Genomic DNA, 19,573 nt, shown 5'->3' with positions numbered 1-19,573 from the left:
AAATAAGTAGAAAAATAGAAGAAATAATCCTCACTGTGGCACAGGCTCAGCTAAAAACATGTCTTTTAAAAAACAAAAGACTGGGGCTTCCCTGGTGGCGCAGTGGTTGAAAGTCTGCCTGCCGATGCAGAAGACACGGGTTCGTGCCCCGGTCCGGGAAGATACCGGGAAGATCCCACATGCCAGGGAGCAGCTGGGCCCGTGAGCCATGGCCGCTGACCGTGCACTCCGTAACGGGAGAGGCCACAACAGCGAGAGGCCCGCGTAACGCAAAAAAAAAAAAAAAAAAGATTGGAAGCAAACTAAATGTTCAACTGGGGATTGGTGAAATAAATTAAGGTGCATTCAATCACTGGAATACCATGTCCACACACAGTAGGTACACAGAGTCATACTAAAGGTAGTGGGGTATTTTTAAATGCTGTAGAAATGTATTTCATATGCAAGATATTTGTCACATTAATACATTTTTTTAAGTCAAAAAAGTATGCCCACAATAGTCTGATACCCTTCTCCCAAAGTAGAAAACAATCTTAAGATAAAAACCAGTTCTAAGTTCTGGCCTCCAGATTGTGAGAGAATAAATTTCTATTATTCAAAAAATTTTTTTCTAGGGGCTTCCATGGTGGCGCAGTGGTTGAGAGTCCGCCTGCCGATGCAGGGGACACGGGTTTGTGTCCCGGTCCGGGAAGATCCCACATGCCGCGGAGCGGCTGGGCCCATGAGCCATGGCTGCTGAGCCTGCGTGTCCGGAGCCCGTGCTCCGCAACGGAAGAGGCCACAACACTGAGAGGCCTGTGTACTGCAAAAACAAACAAACAAAAAAATTTTTCTTTAAATTGGAAAAAAATTTTAAGTATACCCATAGTGGAGTCCATATTGATAGACAGAAAAAATGAAATATAGTAAGTGTATTAAATATATTTAACATTATAAAATTATAAAAAATATCTACACCAAAATATGCTAACAATAGTTATGTCCTGGTACTAGTATTATAGGGGCTATTTTTTCTTCCTTTGGTTTAGCTGTATTTTCTAATTTTTTGACAATTAGCACTTATTAGTAGTATATAAAACATATGTTGATTTTAAAAACAAGTATTCTGGGACTTCCCGGGTGGCGCAGTGGTTAAGAATCCTCCTGCCAATGCAGGGGACACGGGATCAATCCCTGGTTGGGGAAGATCCCACATGCCACACAGAGCAACTGAGCCCACATACCACAACTACTGAGCCTGTGTGCTGCAACTACTGAAGCCTGCGCAACTAGAGCCCAAGCTTCACAACAAGAGAAGCCACTGTATTTCTCTAATGATTAATGATGTTGAGCATTCTTCATGTGTTTGTTGGCAATCTGTATACCTTCTTTGGAGAAATGTCTATTTAGGTCTTCTGCCCATTTTTGGATTGGGTTGTTTGTTTTTTTTGTTATTGAGCTGCATGAGCTGCTTGTAAATTTTGGAGATTAATCCTTTGTCAGTTGCTTCATTTGCAAATATTTTCTCCCATTCTGAGGGTTGTCCTTTGGTCTTGTTTATGGTTTCCTTTGCTGTGCAAAAGCTTTGAAGTTTCATTAGGTCCCATTTGTTTATTTTTGTTTTTATCTCCATTTCTCTAGGAGGTGGGTCAAAAAGGATCTTGCTGTGATTTATGTCATAGAGTGTTCTGCCTATGTTTTCCTCAAAGAGTTTGATAGTGTCTGGCCTTACATTTAGGTCTTTAATCCATTATTTTTGTGTATGGTGTTAGGGAGTGTTCTAATTTCATACTTTTACATGTACCTGTCCAGTTTTCCCAGCACCACTTATTGAAGAGGCTGTCTTTTCTCCACTGTATATTCTTGCCTCCTTTATCAAAGATAAGGAGACCATACGTGCGTGGGTTTACCCCTGGGCTTTCTATTCTGTTCCATTGATCTATATTTCTGTTTTTGTGCCAGTACCATACTGTCTTGATTACTGTAGCTTTGTAGTATAGTCTGAAGTCAAGGAGCCTGATTCCTCCAGCTCCATTTTTCATTCTCAAGATTGCTTTGGCTATTCGGGGTCTTTTGTGTTTCCATACAAACTGTGAAATTTTTTGTACTAGTTCTGTGAAAAATGCCAGTGGTAGTTGATAGGGATTGCATTGAATCTGTAGATTGCTTTAGGTAGTGGAGTCATTTTCACAATGCTGATTCTTCAAATCCAAGAACATGGTATATCTCTCCATCTATCTGTATCATCTTTAATTTCTTTCATCAGTGTCTTATAATTTTCTGCATACAGGTCTTTTGTCTTCTTAGGTAGGTTTATTCCTAGATATTTTATTCTTTTTGTTGCAATGGTAAATGGGAACCCTCTTGCACTGTTGGTGGGAATGTAAATTGATACAGCCACTATGGAGAACAGTATGGAGATTCCTTAAAATACTAAAAATAGAACAACCATACGACCCAGCAATCCCACTACTGGGCATATACCCTGAGAAAACCATAATTCAAAAACCAAACTGTTCATTGCAGCTCTATTTACAATAGCCAGGACATGGAAGCAACCTAAGTGTCCATCAACAGATAAATGGATAAAGAAGATGTGGCACATATATACAATGGAATATTACTCAGCCATAGAAAGAAACGAAATTGAGTTATCTGTAGTGAGGTGGATGGACCTAGAGTCTGTCATACAGAGTGAAATAAGTCAGAAAGAGAAAAACAAATACCGTATGCTAACACATATATATGGAATCTAAGAAAGAAAAAAAAAAAGGTCATGAAGAACCTAGCGGTAAGATGGGAATAAAGACACAGACCTACTAGAGCATGGACTTGAGAATATGGGGAGGGGGAAGGGTAAGCTGTGACAAAGTGAGAGAGTGGCATGGACACATATACACTACCAAAGGTAAAATAGATAGCTAGTGGGAAGCAGCCGCATAGCACAGGGAGATCAGCTAGGTGGTTTGTGACCACCTAGAGGGGTGGGATAGGGAGGCTGGGAGGGAGGGAGATGCAAGAGAGAAGAGATATGGGAACATATGTATATGTATAACTGATTCACTTCGTTATAAATCAGAAACTAACACACCACTGTAATGCAATTATACTCCAATAAAGATGTTAAAAAAAAAAAACAAAAAGAGAAGCCACCGTAATGAGAAGCCCTCGCACCGCAAAGAAGAGTAGCCCCCGCTCCCTGCAACTAGAGAAAGCCCGCGCACAGCAACGAAGACCCAACACGGCCAAAAAAAAAAAACACCAGAAAACAAGTATTCTAAGGAACAGTGGTATTAACACCTCAAACAAAGAAGAAAACCAAGGGTGAACAACTAAATTTAAGAATAAAGACATCAAATTTAAAACCTCATCACAGACCTAACACTTTATTAAATCCAAATTACTAGAAGATAACTTTTAAAACTCCACAACCGGGCTTCCCGGGTGGCGCAGTGGTTGAGAGTCCGCCTGCCGATGCAGGGGACACGGATTCGTGCCCCGGTCCGGGAAGATCCCACATGCCGCGGAGTGGCTGGGCCCGTAAGCCATGGCTGCTGAGCCTGCGCGTCCGGAGCCTGTGCTCCGCAGCGGGAGAGGCCACAACAGTGAGAGACCCGCATACCGCAAAAAAAATAAATAAATAATAACGGAAGAATCCGCCTGCCAATGCAGGGGACATGGGTTCGAGCCCTGGTCCGGGAAGAGCCCACATGCCGCGGAGCAACTAAGGCCGTGTGCCACAACTACTGAGCCTGCGTACTAGAGCCCACAAGCCACAACTACTGGGCCCACGTGCCACAACTACTGGAGCCCGCGCGCCTAGATCCCATGCTCCGCAACAAGAGAAGCCACCGTAGTGAGAAGCCTGTGCACTGCAACGAAGAGTAGCCCCCGCTCGCCACAACTAGAGAAAGCCCGCACACAACAATAAAGACCCAACGCAGCCAAAAATAAATAAAAAACAAAACAAAAAAAAAAAACTCCACAACCACAATCCTAATGCATCCTTACTCTTGCTTTGGCAGAAATTTACAATACAATAAATTTACAATTTATAGGGCTTCCCTGGTGGCGCAGTGGTTGAGAGTCCGCCTGCCGATGCAGGGGACATGGGTTCGTGCCCCGGTCCGGGAAGATCCCACATGCCATGGAGCGGCTGGGCCCGTGAGCCATGGCCGCTGAGCCTGCGCTTCCGGAGCCTGTGCTCCGCAGCGGGAGAGGCCACAACAGTGAGAGACCCGCATAACGCAAAAAAAAAAAAAAAAAAGTACAATTTATAATACAAACTTGACAGTGCTAAAAGTTATGTTATTTTGACAAAATCAAAACAGTGACTAAAGGGGCTGGTAAGGGAAAGATAAGAGACCAGGTCCTAATTCTCAGTCCAGAAAATGGTTCCAATGAAACATGGTTTATTATAGCATAGATATGAAGAAAATATATTTATTCTACACAGTCTGAAGGCACTGTTCAGATGTAAAAATACTTTAAAAAAGAACAAAAAAAACCTTACTACCACCACCAACAAAAAAAGTCACCACTAGGGACTTCCCTGGTGGCGCAGTAGTTAAGAATCCACCTGCCAATGCAGGGGACATGGGTTCGAGCCCTGGTCCAGGAAGATCCCACATGCCGCAGAGCAACTAACCCCGTGCACCACAACTACTGAGCTCGCGCGCCACAACTACCGAAGCCGTCGCGCCTAGAGCCCATGTCCTGCAACAAAGAGAAGCTACTGCAGTGAGGAGCCCGCACACTGCAACAGAGTAGCCCCTCTCGCTGCTAGAGAAAGCTTGAGTGCAGCAACAAACACCCAAAACAGCCAAAAAATAAATTAATTAAAAAAAAATCACCACTAACCACGGGGTTTACTCCCCAAAATATAACCAAGCCAACAGAAAATAAAGTTTATTCATAGCATATGAAAGGAAGGACTCTAAATTTTGAAATCAACTCTGAAGTTATCCTTTTATATGTTTTTAGAAAATGAAAATAAAGCTCTACTTCATACTAGTTTCTAAGAAAAAGCAACACGTAAAGGAAACACTGTAAAGTAATTCAATGATAAAAGAGTTAAAGTGATATTGCTAAGCATAAAATCAAAGCAAATCGAAAAGTAAGGCCCTTTTAAGTCAACTTTACTTACAGATTTTTAATTGCAGACATTCTCAATACTGCCAAGAAGTTTTTAAAATAAAACTTAAAGTTAGGTGGAGTTATTTATGAGGTGGTTAATATGATAAAAGCATAATAAACTATTGCTATTCATATGAGAACAGCTAAAATAAAAAACAGTAATAATACCAAATGCTGGCGAGGATGCAGAGAAACCAGATCTCACATACATTGCTGGTAGGAATGTAATGTGATACAGCGACTCTAGAAGAGAGTTTAGCAGTTTCATGTGCTTACCAAATGACTCAGCACCTTTGGGCATTTATTCCCCCCAAAGTGAAAACTTACATTCACATAAAAATGTGTACTACATGAATGTTTATAGCAGCTTTATTTGCAATAGCCAAAAACCATATAAACTCTTCTGGAATGTCCTTTGCCAGGTAAACTGTTAAACAAACTGTGGTACATCCAAATTTTGGAACACTACTCAGCATTAAAAAGGAAGGAACTATTAAACATGCAACAATTTGGAAAGAACTCAAAGGAGTTATGGTAAATGGAAAAAAGTCAAAGTAAAGTACTATATGATTCCATTTATATAACATTTTCGAAATGAAAAAATTATAAACATGGAGAGCAGATCAGTGGTTGTTCGAGGTTAGAGATGAGGATGCGTGTGCGTGAAAATAAAGGGACGGCATGAGGGATCTTTGAGGTGATGGTATAGTTCTGCATCTTAAAGACGGCGGTGGTGGTTACACAAATCTACACATGTAAAATTGCACAGAACTAAACACACACACACTACACAAATGAGTGCATGTAAGACTGGTGAAATCTGAATAAGGCTATGGATTATAACAATGTTGATTGCCTGGTTTTGATATTAAACTATAGTTATGTAAGATGTTACCACTGCACGAAACTAGGTGAAGGGAACATGGGATCTTTCTGTACTATTTTTTGCAACTTTCTGTGAATCTATATTTCAAAATAAAAAGTTTTAAAAAATTAGATGGGGCTATGCATGAGAAGGTTAATATAAGAAATACAAAAGGTTTAACACAGCATATGGAACATGGTAAAAAGACTCCATGAGCACTTTTATTTTATAGAGCACTTTTAATAAAGCAACTAATTTGAAAACACAGGTTTCTGTATACTATTCAAACTATTTCAACAGAAAGCATGACTTGAGCTAGAATTCCAGAGTTCAGTTACCAGATACTACATGAAATCTCTTATGCACATGGCAAGATTTTTTTCCACACTCTGAAACCCTTCAAGTGATTAAGGAGCCAGTACACAACAAAAACAGCTCCACATTCAGCTTTTTCCCAAAATCTTTAACTCAAATTTCCGCATAACCCAAAGCCCTTAGTATTAAAAAAAAGTCTCTAATATCATTAAGTAACTTATAGGATGGAAATAAATTAACACCTGCTGTTTGGGTTCAAATTAATGAAAAGCCTAGTTCAAGGGCATCCTCAACTTCGATAAATATTCTCTCAGAAAAAAATAATTTCCTGTCATGGTAAAAATGGTAAAAATGAATTTAAAGTCTTTTTGGTGTTCTGTAGCAGCTGAGTCCCTAACAAATATTCAGAGGGTTAGGCCATCCTCTGAATCCCTGAAGTAGGCTGAGCTGTCCAGCCAGTTCCGTAGGAAAGAGTCAAAATAGCAGTCTCAGACCAGCTGCTGGGAACTGGACCCTAATTCTTCAAATGAGCATCCTCTTAGGCCTACGGCCCCTTCAAGACTACTCCATACCTATGTGTGTATAAATGATTAATATATACAGTCTCCAGTGCAGTGGGTGTGATCCTGAAATAGTTTCCTCCACTAAATTTTACTCTAAAGGACAAAAAGAAAGCTGAGTAAAATCATACAACACCTTGCTTTTCTACTTTCCATAGAAAAGTGGCTTAAATTCTTCTCAGGTATAAGAATACCTAACCACAACTGTCTGACTAGTCCAATACCAGCAAGGGAGCCCTTGAAATTTTCTCCCCATGGACCCTTCTGGACTCCTAACACTAGGATTTACTGGTAGCGGTTTCACGGAAGAAGTTGTGATGTAAGGCCATCTACCACCCCAGGACCAGAACTGCTGTAACACACACTCCCTCCTCCTCCCTACCTTAGACTTTCCTAGTATCCCTTTCCCATGCTTCCTTTCCAGAAAAAAACTAAACCTTCTGTGTGACCTCACGGTAGATTCCTAAAAGCTCTAGTAATGGTTTCTTTCTGCCTTTCGGCACCTAAAAACTTTATGGGTGTTGAAGAAAATTCCACACGCTAAAATGCCAATGATTCTGACGGTGTGACAGTGTTCACTGTCACAGATTTTAGACAGAAGATGAGTTGTGGCATGGAAGCAGCTTAGTTGAACACAGTATACTAGATTTGAAATTCTCAAATATGAATTACGTTGTTAGTGTAGAATCTACACTGCAGAAAACCTAATGTCTTCTTGAAAGCACATTTAAGCACCCAAATGCAGTAAAATTCAATAGCCTGAAGGTCCTAGTTCAGTGAAGAATTACTGTGGGCTACATTTGCAAATGCACAGAAATTATACTTAGAGCAAACCCTTGGAATAAGGCCTCTAAATTCTTTCATGTTAATCTGCCTGATCGCTTTGGAGCCCAGCACTAACACCAATCCCACTGATCATATTGTGTAGAAACAGTCAGAAAGAGGCCATAAGGCCAGGGCCAAAGAATAGCGTTAACATCTCGGACTTACTACGATACAGCGTACAACACACATAAGAAAGGACACTGCCCCACTGCAGTAAAGATGACTGTATCTCAGCCCCAAAATTTCATCTCCCTGCTAGACAGTTCTATCTAAACAGCACCATACCTTTTGCTCCAAACCAACAGTCATAACCCTTATTTTCAACAATAACACGAACATTACCCTAGTCACTCAAATTCAAAGCTGTTATTAAATCCATGAAGGGAGTCAGAATCTTTTCCATTCTTACCTTGTGGTACCTTTCACATTCACTCCTTCCCATTCCCATACGCATCATCCCAGTTCAAGAAATTATTCCTTCAACCCAAGTTTCCCACCAGGGACTTCTTGACGTCCCACAGTCAAATTCATACTCTAAAACGTTGTTTTGAACAAGTCATCCAAGCCTTGAAAAAATATCTACAGAGTTGGCAGTGCAGCCAACACAAGCCTATCCTCATGAGCTTGGACAAGCGCCAAGCACCTTCCACAAGAAGTTTCTGGACACCTGGACGCAGGACCAAGGACTCTGAATCTGCCAAAGTTTCCCATGTTTGGTACCTTTTGGCATCTCCTCTTTCTCCATTATGATCAACAATTAAATCTCTGAAAAGCAAAGGGCTTAAAGTTCATTTTCACGGACAACCAGAAGCGGCAGGCGGACTCGTCCTACATCATAGCCAGCGCTGAAAGGGGATGAATTCCAAGAAACAGAATAAGTGAAAGCAACTTTATAAAGAAAAAAAGAAGGCTTCCCTGGTGGCGCAGTGGTTGAGAGTCCGCCTGCCGATGCAGGGGACACGGGTTCGTGCCCCGGTTCGGGAAGATCCCACATGCCGCGAAGCGGCTGGGCCCGTGAGCCATCGCCGCTGAGCCTGCGCGTCCGGAGCCTGTGCTCCGCAACGGGAGAGGCCACAACAATGAGAGGCCTGCGTACCGCAAAAAAAAAAAAAAAAAGATTCTAACCTAAATAATCCAAACTATAGAGAAACTCATAGTCACAAAGAATATTGAACAATGTATTGAAATATAAAATGCTTAAAATAGGGATGAGTTTAAGTAAAATATGATGTAACCACTAGACAGAATAATACACAGCTATTAAAATCATTAAGTAAAAAAGAATAAGTCTATGGACTTCCCTGGTGGCGCAGTGGTCGAGAGTCCACCTGCCGATGCAGGGACATGGGTTCGTGCCCCGGTCCGGGAAGATCCCACGTGCCGCGGAGCAGCTGGGCCCGTGAGCCATGGCCGCTGAGCCTGCGCATCCGGAGCCTGTGCTCCACAACGGGAGAGGCCACAACAGTGAGAGGCCCGCGTACCGCAAAAAAAAAAAAAAGAAAAGAAAAGCAAACAAACTCCTCCCTGGATCTGGGGTACACAGAGAAGGCTGAGATGGTAAGCCCAGGTGAGTTTTAATTTTGAAAGAGAACCATGAAAACTTCGGGATGAAATCCAAACATCTTATTCTACATTTAAGAAATTTCCATCTTACCTCAATTTAAAAAAAAAGAAAGAAATTTCATCTTAACTAGTGACCTAGTGGGTAAGAGAAAACATATACATAAAAGGAAAATCAAACATAAGCAAGCTATACCAAGAGCATGAAACAAGTACTACAAGATTTCAGAGGAAGAACCAAAAAAATCATGAACCTGGGCAACAAAGTCAGGATTTTGAACTGGATCTTGGAGTGTTCAGGGAGTAAGTCAACCAGTCTGGCCAAAACAAAGAACACAGAGAGATCAAACATGTGAGACAGAGTGTGTATACAGCTGTCCCACAGTTCCAGTCCACTGTTCATGTGCTTTTTCTTCCTCTCCCTATCTGGACAGTCATGTCAGTTCAGAGGCCAGGGACCACCACGATTTGTTAATCTGTTAGCTAAATGTCAGTCATCCCAAGAACTCAGAATAGTTTTACTGTATTTAATCTCAGAATAGCGTAACATTGAGGTGCACTCTGAAATCAGATTTTTTAAAATACCTGTATTAAAAAAAGCAAAACTTTTGTAAAAGTCAAGAAATAAGGATCCGTAAATCACAACAAGAATTTTTAAGCACCCAGACACTTTTACAAAAACACTCTTAGGAACCGCTTAATAAAATTTAAAAAATTTAACTGCTGACATCCTCTAAAGAAGGAGGCGAAAGAATGGAAAGTCTGATGAAGCGATAAGCAGTTTTAAGACAGGTTTACAATCAGTTTTTAAACAGTAATCCCTCTGGGAAATGGAAATTCCTCTCCTTAATCCCTTTGAGGACAATATAATATTTGAATCAGGACCAAGAACATCTTGCTTCTACCTAAGTTCAAATGTGAGCCTTTTACAGTATCCTCAACATTAAATAGCAAGTGAAAGAGAGGAGAATTTCTAATCTATCAAAAAGAGAGGCAAGCCAGCATTTTGGATTTATAATGTTATCATTGCTACATACATATGCAGAAGCTTCAGTAAAATGAAACTAGGGAACTTCCAGATTTTAGTTTACAGTGATTACTTAACTGGAGCTTATTCCTGTGAAATGAAACTACCAGAATCCCTCAATATCAATTTGCTTGTCACTAAACCACAGGTTTATGCTTCATCTTGGAAATGCTAACAGGATGGAACCATGAGCCTTTTATTAAAACGAGATGACCATGGAGAGCGCCCTTGAAGCTTAGCAACAGAGGACTAAACCCAAAAAGGTTCCCCTCTGGAAAGTGAGGACAGGTTTGATATGTACCCCAATGCCAGTCCTAAAATGCTTGACTACATCTTCCATAAAAGGTGGGAGTTGTAATAGTAGCATACAGCAGACACCAGCCCACTAGAAGCAGATGGAACCCACCAACTCATTTTACCCAGACCTTCAAAAAGGTACACAGAACTCTCTCTGCTTGCCAAAGCAGGGCAGATCTGAATGGATGAATCTAAGAAAAGGTTTCACAAAGGACTACTAATGGTGATTTCATTTGCCTACTGTAGCCCACAATGTAAAACAGGATCTGAAAAATGAAAAGCAATTTTAAAGCTCATTCTCCATACTCAAGCTAAACACACACACACACACACATACACACACACACACACACACACACACACACACACACACACACGGCCCAAAAGCTTTATTTTACAAAAATTTTTAAAAAGGACTCTATAATCTATTCCAGCACAGGGGCTCTTCCAGAAGGGAAATCTAGCTGGAAAAAGTCCCTGTTTATGTACATAATTCACTAGGGGTCAGGTAAGATTCCATTTTGTAACACCTGAACTTTAAACAGAAAGTCATTAGTGGTGCAACATTCATTCATTAGCATAAAGTTACCCCCTAGAATGAAAAGCACTGGCTGTCTCTGCCAGGATGACAACTTTACAGGGAGAAACTGGGGCCAAGGACCATGAACTCCTAGAAAGTTCTATCCGCCTGAGAAGAAGAGCTCACCATCTCCATCAGCCTAAACTTAACTGTCACCCCATTCCTCACTCCCCACAAAGCAAGGCATCGCTAATATAAGAAAGTTTTAAAAATAAAAAATAAAGAAATGGGCCAAGGGTCAATAGCAGGCAAAGCCTTTCAGGGCTGACACGGATTCCTGTTTGGGATTGGGGGAGGGGGAGGAGCTTTCTGGATGTTTCTATTCTTGGCAAGAAAAGCACCTCCAAGTCCTGTACCGTCAAAAGGCACTAACACAGGAACGTTCTCAGGGAATGAATGATTTGCCTGTGCTAAGCGACTTCATTTTGGGGTGTGATGATGGCGAGCAGGGTGGGGAGGGCTAGAGGGCTGGAGAGGGAATAGAGGGAAGGTGTCTTTGACTAGGGGGGATGGGAGGAAAGACTGGATGGATAACGGGGGGGTCCAGGGAAGGTGTGGAGGGTTAAAAAGGAGGATGTGGATGACTAAGGGACGTGAGGGGAGGGTGTGGATGGCTGAGGGGATGTCCAGAAAAGGCGTGGAGCTGAGGGGGAGGGGGGAAAGCTGTGGACCGCCAACCAAGGTTGGGAGAAGGTATGGATGGCGGAGGTATGGAGCGATGGCCATCAGCCCCCTGAGGACCAGTAACGAAGGTAGGCAGAGGGGGGTGGCCTCACCCAGGCTCCCCCCCAATCCCCCTTCTGTGGGCGTGTGCCCGGCTGCGCGTGTGCAAGGGCCAGGCCGCCAGGCCGCAGGGCCACCACTCACCCCACGACTCCCTGGTTGTAGTTCCTCCGCTTCCACGGGGTCCCGCTGTACAAGCCCCCGCTGCCGTCGGCCCGGCCGCCCCCCGCGGCCCGCCCTCCGCTGGGCTGCAGCAGGCTGTAGTTGAGTCCGTAGGTGCTGGCCTTATTGTCGCGCTTCCTCTTGTTGCTGCTGCCCGAAGCTGGGTCGGCGGGTTCCGCGGCGGGGATGGCGGCCGAGGAGTGCGGGGACGAGGACGCCAAGGGGGACGGGGACGCCGAGGGGCCCGCGGCAGCCCGGCGGGCCCAGGCCGCGGGCTGGTGGTGGTGGTTGTTGTTGTTGGTCGTCTCCAGGGGCAGGAAGTCCCGCTGCTCTGCCGGCAGCGCGTGGCCGCCCAGCAGGCGCTCCCCGGAACGGTACATGCCGGCCGGGGCCGGGGCCGGGGCCGCGCCGCCCTGGCTGCCGGTGCTGCTGCCGCTCCCGCCGGTGGCCGTGCTGCTGCCGCCGCCGCCGCCGCTCGCGCCGCCGCTGCTGTGACAGTGGTGGTTGAAGTAGAGGTTCCTCAGTCCCTGGGTCGTCTCCCAGATCTGCATCCACAGACTGTTGGACGGTCCGAGCTGCTCTGGCTGGAACCAGGCGATCCTCGGATCCATCAAACGGCGGCGGCCGCTGCCCCCGCCCCTCCTGGCTGCCCGCAGGGCCGCCGCCGCCGCCGCCGCGCCTCAGGCGCACGCCCGGCCTCGGCGGCTGCTGCTGCTGTTGCTGTTGCTGCTGCTGCTGCTGCTGTTGCTGCTGCTGCTGCTGCTCCCGGCCCGCCGCGGGCGGCGCGGTCGCGCTGTGAGCCCGGCCGGCGCCGGCGGCGTCGCTCCCGCCCTCGGGGGCTCCGCGGGCCCTCCCCCCCTCCCTCCGCCCCTCTGCCGAGCCCCTGTCACCGGGGTCCCCGTGCAAATGGCGGCTGCAGCGGCGGCTCTGGAGAAGGGTGATCGTCGGCGGCGGCAGCGGCAGCGACGGCGGCGGGACGCGCCTGCTCCGTAGCGTCCTTGCTCCTCCGGCCCCGGGGCGGGGCCGCTGCCGGGTCCGCCCCTCACGCCCCGCCCCCGCCCCGCCCCCACAGCGCGCGCCGCGCCGCCGGTCTAGCCCCAGAGGCCGCGCGGTGCGTCACAGAGGCCGCGGGAAGGTGTGTCTGGGGCTGAAACCGCCCGGCCCAACCGTCCCGGCGCCGGCTAGGGAGAGGGTAGCACGCACCTGGGCGTCCAGGCGCCCCTGATGCGCGTGCCGCCTCCGGTCCCAGTTTCCCGGTCCCTGAGGCTGGGTGGGGCCGGACGGAGGTCGCCGCCCCCTCCGCAGGGAATGGATTGTGGGAGGTGCCGCCCCGCCCACTGTCCCCTCCCCCAGTCTGCAGCGCCGGGACCCCCTGGGCTTCTCCGACCCCTCCCGAGATCTCCGCTCTAAGCAGTGTTCCAGAGGGGAGAAAATGCGCCCCCTCGCCACCCGAGCATGTGTCCCGGACCCTGCCTGGACGCAGGCTGCCGGGCCATCCCACTACTCCCTGCGCCCGCTCTGCCGCGCCCTGGCTGGGGTTGGGAGCCGCAGGCCTTGGCGGAGGGTCCCCCTACACGACCCCGAGACTGGAGAAACCTGTGCCCACCTACAGAGCTGGACGCGCTTCTTCGTAGAGTGCGTAAACCATGGGCTCAAAACCACCGTCACACACCCCAAACCGACTTTATGCAGACTTGCGCACAGAAACACGCGCAGACGCACCGGCAGGGAGACAGACACAAGGTGTTCAGCGTGTAAAGAAACTTCACTTGCCCAAAGGTGCACCAGCAACCATGAAAAACCCTTCTTAGTTCAGAATGAAAGAAAACCCAAAACCTTTTAAGCCTAATTTGAGGACCATATTGTTGGCATCAGCAGAGATTTTCCACAAAGTGGTTATTTGCATATCTTCCCAATTCCTGTGGGGAAAAGACAGGGATTTTAAGTGTTTTAAATCATCAAGAGAAAAACGGAAAATAAGTTAGTACGTTTCATGTGTGCCCTCTAAGGTTGGTCCAAAGTCCAGAATGAGCCCCTAACGCCCGATTTTGGCCTATTTTGGGAGCGCAATTTCCTGGAAAGGTTTTTTTGGCAAAGATGAAAAATTAACAAATTACGAAGCATTGCTCTACCTTTTTTCTTGCTCAGAGAATAACATGGGCATAAATATGGAAAACACACCGAAAACCCTAAAGAATTTTGGTTCGTTCTATGTTTGTTGTTGCTTTACTATAAATCAGTATTAAAAGTTTTCTCAGAATGAAATTTGCTATGTCCTGAGAATTACATAGCCAGGAAAATGAGTAGTGATATTTTTATGCCCTTCACACTGGCAAATTAAAAATAAAGCATTGTATAGAAAAAAGTTTCTTTTCATGACTTCAAATTTGTTTTAAACATTCAAGTGAGAAAAATGCAAAGCCAAAAAAAAGTAATACTAAGATCCCACCATGTAGAAATAACTACCATGAAGACTTTGATAAACACTCTTCAAAAAATCTCTCCATGCATATATATGTTTCAAGACAGTCTTTCTTATTTTTACTTATTTCCTTATTTATTTTAAATCTTATTCAGTCTTTTAAAATAGTTTTTCAGATGTCCAAGAACACATTAAATGATATTTAAACCAAAAAAAAAAATAGTATTCAGAATTAGCAATAGTACACGCCGGAAATTAACATTTGTTATTTTTGAATGCTTGTTTCTTCAGGCAAACCTTCAGAACTACTAAAGTATTACCAAAATGATCATATGAGTTAATATACATAAAAGTAATTTGTAAAATGTGGGCTGTAAGTCAAGACATCACTGTTCTTGTTCACCTGCAGGTAACGCTGACTGGTTAGCCGTGTCACATGTCCATGTTTCAAGGCATTCATTCAGTAAATCTTGGTTGAATGTTTAGCATCCTTGCAGAGCTGAGCTAATTGTTTTAGAGAAGATAAATAAGCAACCAGGGCCTTTGGCTGCCTTCCATGAATTTACTGTCTGATTAGGGAGGCAAAAAAAGGTAAATATTTAAAGTCAAATTAAAATTCATTCAGTTAATTCAACAAACATGTCTTGAGCAATTATTATGTGCCAAAGTCTGGGGATATAGCAATGAACAATACTGACGATGTCCCTGCCAAGCATATAAGGTCAGACAGTGGCTAAGTGCTGTGAAGAGAAAGAAAGCAAGCTAAAAGGATAGTGACGGTGTGCTATTTTTAGATGGGCTAATCAGGGAAGGCTGCTCTGAGGAAGTGATATTTGATCAGGGACTTAAGTGAGGGAGTGGACCATGACCATCTAGGGAATGACACATCAGACAGAGGGAATAGCAAGTGCAAATCAGCAAGTGCAAAGGCCCTGAGGCAGGAATTTACTTTGTGTGCAGGATGATAAGGCAATGTAAATGAGTGTTGAATGTATATAGAATCATAAAGTATCTCTTCTGGAAGTTTCCTCAAAAACCATCCAGTCTAAAACAATAGGGAATTTTAAATACACAAAAATACATTCACTTTCCACAACAAATCTCAATGTTTTGTCTCAAAGTAATCTACTACTGCGACCAAAGAGAAAGACTACACTAATTTCAATAATAAATTTTGATTACTCAACCTTTTCATTTTGCTATTTAGAACATTACATTCTTTAAAACCACCTTCATTAAACTGATGAGCCAAAAACCCAGACATTGGGGACTTCCCCAGTGGCGCAGTGGTTGGGACTCCATGCTCCCTATGCAGGGGCCCCAGGTTTGATCCCCAGCCAGGGAACTAGATCCCACATGCATGCCACAACTAAGAGTCCACATGCCACAACTAAGGAGCCCGCCTGCTGCAACTAAGACCCTGTGTAACCAAATTAATTAATTAATTTAAAAAAAACCCACCAGACATTATCCTGCATAATATAACGTCCTATTCATTCTCAGCATTCTTACTCTTAGGGGGGAAAATACTGAGCTGGTCTCAACTTGCAAGATTTACAGAAACATCAAGATTCTGCAGAGTAAAAATTGAGTAGATAAATGAAAAGCAAGTTGCCCAAGAATCAGGCAAATTTAAGAACAATTTTGTTGATTTATTAACTTGAATAAAACAGAAGGGGAATTGCACATACATACTACTACATGGTGTTATTAATAATTGTCATTGTAATTAAATCAGTGTGTGATTATATTACTCCAGAGTTCACAAAACCATGAATAATAGTCACATAGTTATAGTTATTAGTATCTTCTGCGTTTAGCAAATGAAGTATTTGCCCAGGTATTAATAATCTTGGGCTTAGGTACCATTTACAACTTTCTCTTTTTTGCACAGAATATACACCATTGTACCATGTTTGTTTCCTCCTTTGTGAGTACAAAGAGGATTCCAAGTAGGGAATTGCATTTCAATGAGACTTCAAAATAACATGCAGTGTGGAAGCCTGTATCTTGTTCCGTGCAATGGAAGTTTCTCCCATTCCTAACTTTTAGAAAAAATATTGCTCAAATTGTGTGCATTCTGGGATCTTTGGAGTGAGAGTATCTGTGTGTGTATGCATGTGTGTGTGTGTTTAAAGTCTTTATACTATAATTTCTATACCATAAAATTCACTCATTTTAAGCGTACAATTTAATAACTTTTCCTAAATTTACAGAGTTGTGCAGCCATCACCACCATCCAGTTTTGGAGTCCTACGGGTTCAGGGCCTGAATAGGACAAAAGGCAGAGGAAGGAGGAATTCACCCCGTTTTTCACACCTTGCTGTTTCAGCTGAGACATCTCATCTCATCTCATCGTTTCCAGCTTGGACTGGGATTTATATCATTAGCGACCCTGGTTCTCAGGCATTCAGACTTGGACTGAATTACACCACTGGTTTTCCTGGGTCTCCAGCTTGCAGACAGGAGATCATGAGACTTCTCAGCCTTCACAACTGCATAAGCCAATTCCTCATAATAGATCTCCATATAAATCTCTCTATATGGATATATATTACATAGATAACAAATCCAAATAATAGATAATATATATATCCTCCCGGTTGTTTCCCTGGAGAACCCTGACTAATATAGGTCATTGGTGCTAGGAAGTGGAGGTGCTGCTCTAACAAATACCTAAAAATGTGGAAGCAGCTTTGGATCTGGGAAATGGGTAGAGACTGGGGAAGTTTGGAGGTGCATGGTAGAAAAGTTTATACTGCCATGAAAGGCCCTTTAAAGGTAATTTTTTTTTTTTTTTGGCCGCATGGCTTGCAGGATCTTAGTTCCCTGACCAGGGATTGAACCCAGGCCCTTGGCAATGAGAGCGCAGTGTCCTAACCACTGGACTTTCAGGGAATTCCGCCTTTAAAGGGCATTCTGATGAGAGGTCAAAGAAAAGAGATCTGTAGAGAAAGTCTCAGTTTTCTTTGGGGATACCTAAGTAGTCATGTACGGTATGTTGGTAGAAATATGAATGGTAAATGCCATTCTGGTGAGGTCTCAGATGGAAATGAGGAACATGTTATTGGAAACTGGTGGGAAGGCAATCCTTGTTATAAAGTGGTAAAGAACTTGGCTGAATTGTGTTTGTGTTCCAGTGTTTTGTGGAAGGTAGAACTTGCAAGCGATGAAATTGGGTATTTAACTGAAGCGATTGCTAAAATAAAGTGTCGAAGGTGTGGCTTGGCTCTTCCTGGCTGCTTATAGTAAAATTCAAGAAGAGAGAAATGACTTAAAGACAGACTGTTAAGCAAAAGGGAAGTAGAACTTAATGATTTGGAAAATTCTCAGCCTATCCATATTGCAGAAAATGAGAACACTAAGGATATGGCCAAGTGACCATTTGGGGCATCAGGAAATGAGTAAGGATATGGCTGACACCCCAGGAGGAAAACTGCCAATTTAAACTGAAGGAGAAGGAAATAGGAAGGAATGAAGGAAGGCTGTCAAACTTTGTGGATTTTACAGGATGAGACCGTAGAGCTATTTGGTGAGATCATGTGCTATTCTTCAAGACGAGAGAAGAGTGACCCCAAAGGCGATTCAGAGATCATCAGGGCTGCCTCCTTGGTTTCAGAAAATAAGACCATTGCCTTGCTTCTACCAGGCTAGACAGCCTCTGCCCAGAGCCGGACGGGCAGGGCTGCCCAGAGCTGTGGGGATGGGGCTTCCTAGCAGAGTCCTGGGGGCCGACTCTTGCCTAGTAGGGCTCTGGAGGCAGCACCTCCACCCCGGTGGAGGTGGGGCCACTGCCCCAGTGGGTCAGAAAGGTGGGATTTCTGCCCCGGTGGGCCTGGAGGGGAGAGCATGGAACCAAAGAGGGTTATCCTGGAGATTTAAGATCTCATGGAGTTTGGCTTGCTGGGTTCTGGACTTGCTCGGAACCCATCACCCCTGCCTTCTTCCCTGTTTCTCCCTTTTAGAATGGGAATGTCTGTCCTATGCTTGTCCCGTCATTGTATTTTAGCAACACATAATTGGTTTGGTTTCACAAGTTCACAGCTAGAAAGGAATCAACCTCAGGATGAATCATACCTCAAGTCTCATCCATACCTGATTTGGATAATATTTAGATGAGACTTTGGACTTTAGACTTTAGAGTTGATGCTGGAATGAGTTTAAGACTTTTGAGCAGATGTATTTTGTGTGTGAGAAGGACATGAATGTGGGGGATCCAGGGGAAGAATATTATGGATTGAATGTTTATGTTCTCCCAGACCCTACTCCCTGATGTGATGGTATAGGAGTCTGGGGTTGGGGGGTGGGGGGGAGTTGAGTATACAATTAGGAATAGATGAGGTCATGAGGCTGGAGCCCTCGCGAATGGGATTGGTGCCCTTAAAGAGTCATGAGAGAACTAGCTTCCTCCCTCTGTTCTCCACCATATGAAGATACATCGAGAAATTGGCAGTCTGCAACCTGGAAGAGGGTCCTCACCAGAACCTGACCATGCTGGAACCCCAACCTTAGGCTTTCAGTCTCCAGAACTGCAGGAAATAAATTTCTGTTGCTTATAACCTTGTGGTTTTCTGTGGCATTCTGTTATAGCAGCCTGGACTAAGACACTTGTTCATGAAAGAAGTTTCCAAAGCCCCTGTGGAGAATCCAGTTTTACTCTTGCTGTTGTTCTACTTTGATAGTCACCTTCTGCTTTATGCCCATCAGGTAAGTGTGGTCTTCCCTGCAACAAAACCATTCCTACTACCTTGAGACAACCTCCAGACCTGCCCTATTTTACCTCCAGGACACACTGAAATTCCATTCAGTTCCGTCTCCTCCCACCCTATTCTGCTGAGCCCGGGCCACCAACACTCGTTGCCTGGGCTGCCACAATACCATTCCAATTGTTGTCTCAGAGCCATCCACACTTTAACTTCTCAATCCAACATGTCACAGCAACCAGAGTGAACTTTTAAAAATATGAAGTTGAGGGCTTCCCTGGTGGCGCAGTGGTTGAGAGTCCGCCTGCCGATGCAGGGGACACGGGTTCGTGCCCCGGTCCGGGAAGATCCCATGTGCCGCGGAGCGGCTGGGCCCGTGAGCCATGGCCGCTGGGCCTGCGCGTCCGGAGCCTGTGCTC

The 19,573-nt window shown here is 44.6% G+C and overlaps 1 protein-coding gene across 3 annotated transcripts in view; it reads right to left on the bottom strand.

Annotated features, from left to right (window-relative positions):
- The window catches only part of TENT4B (terminal nucleotidyltransferase 4B), a gene marked incomplete at its 5' end in the record, with an annotated part of 61,349 nt that extends 48,709 nt beyond the window's left edge, over window positions 1-12,640 (bottom strand). For all 3 annotated transcript variants that reach the window (XM_082677960.1, XM_082677961.1, XM_082677962.1), the window contains one exon: window positions 12,012-12,640. In XM_082677960.1, coding sequence (XP_082534086.1) covers window positions 12,012-12,640 — 629 coding nt within the window. The remainder of the gene's footprint in view (window positions 1-12,011) is intronic.
- Between the last annotated feature and the right edge of the window lie 6,933 nt (window positions 12,641-19,573).

This window comes from Grampus griseus, assembly GCF_964374135.1.
Source record: "Grampus griseus genome assembly, chromosome: 19".
Taxonomy (NCBI): domain Eukaryota; kingdom Metazoa; phylum Chordata; class Mammalia; order Artiodactyla; family Delphinidae; genus Grampus; species Grampus griseus.
This window is presented reverse-complemented; position numbering and strand designations above follow the sequence as displayed.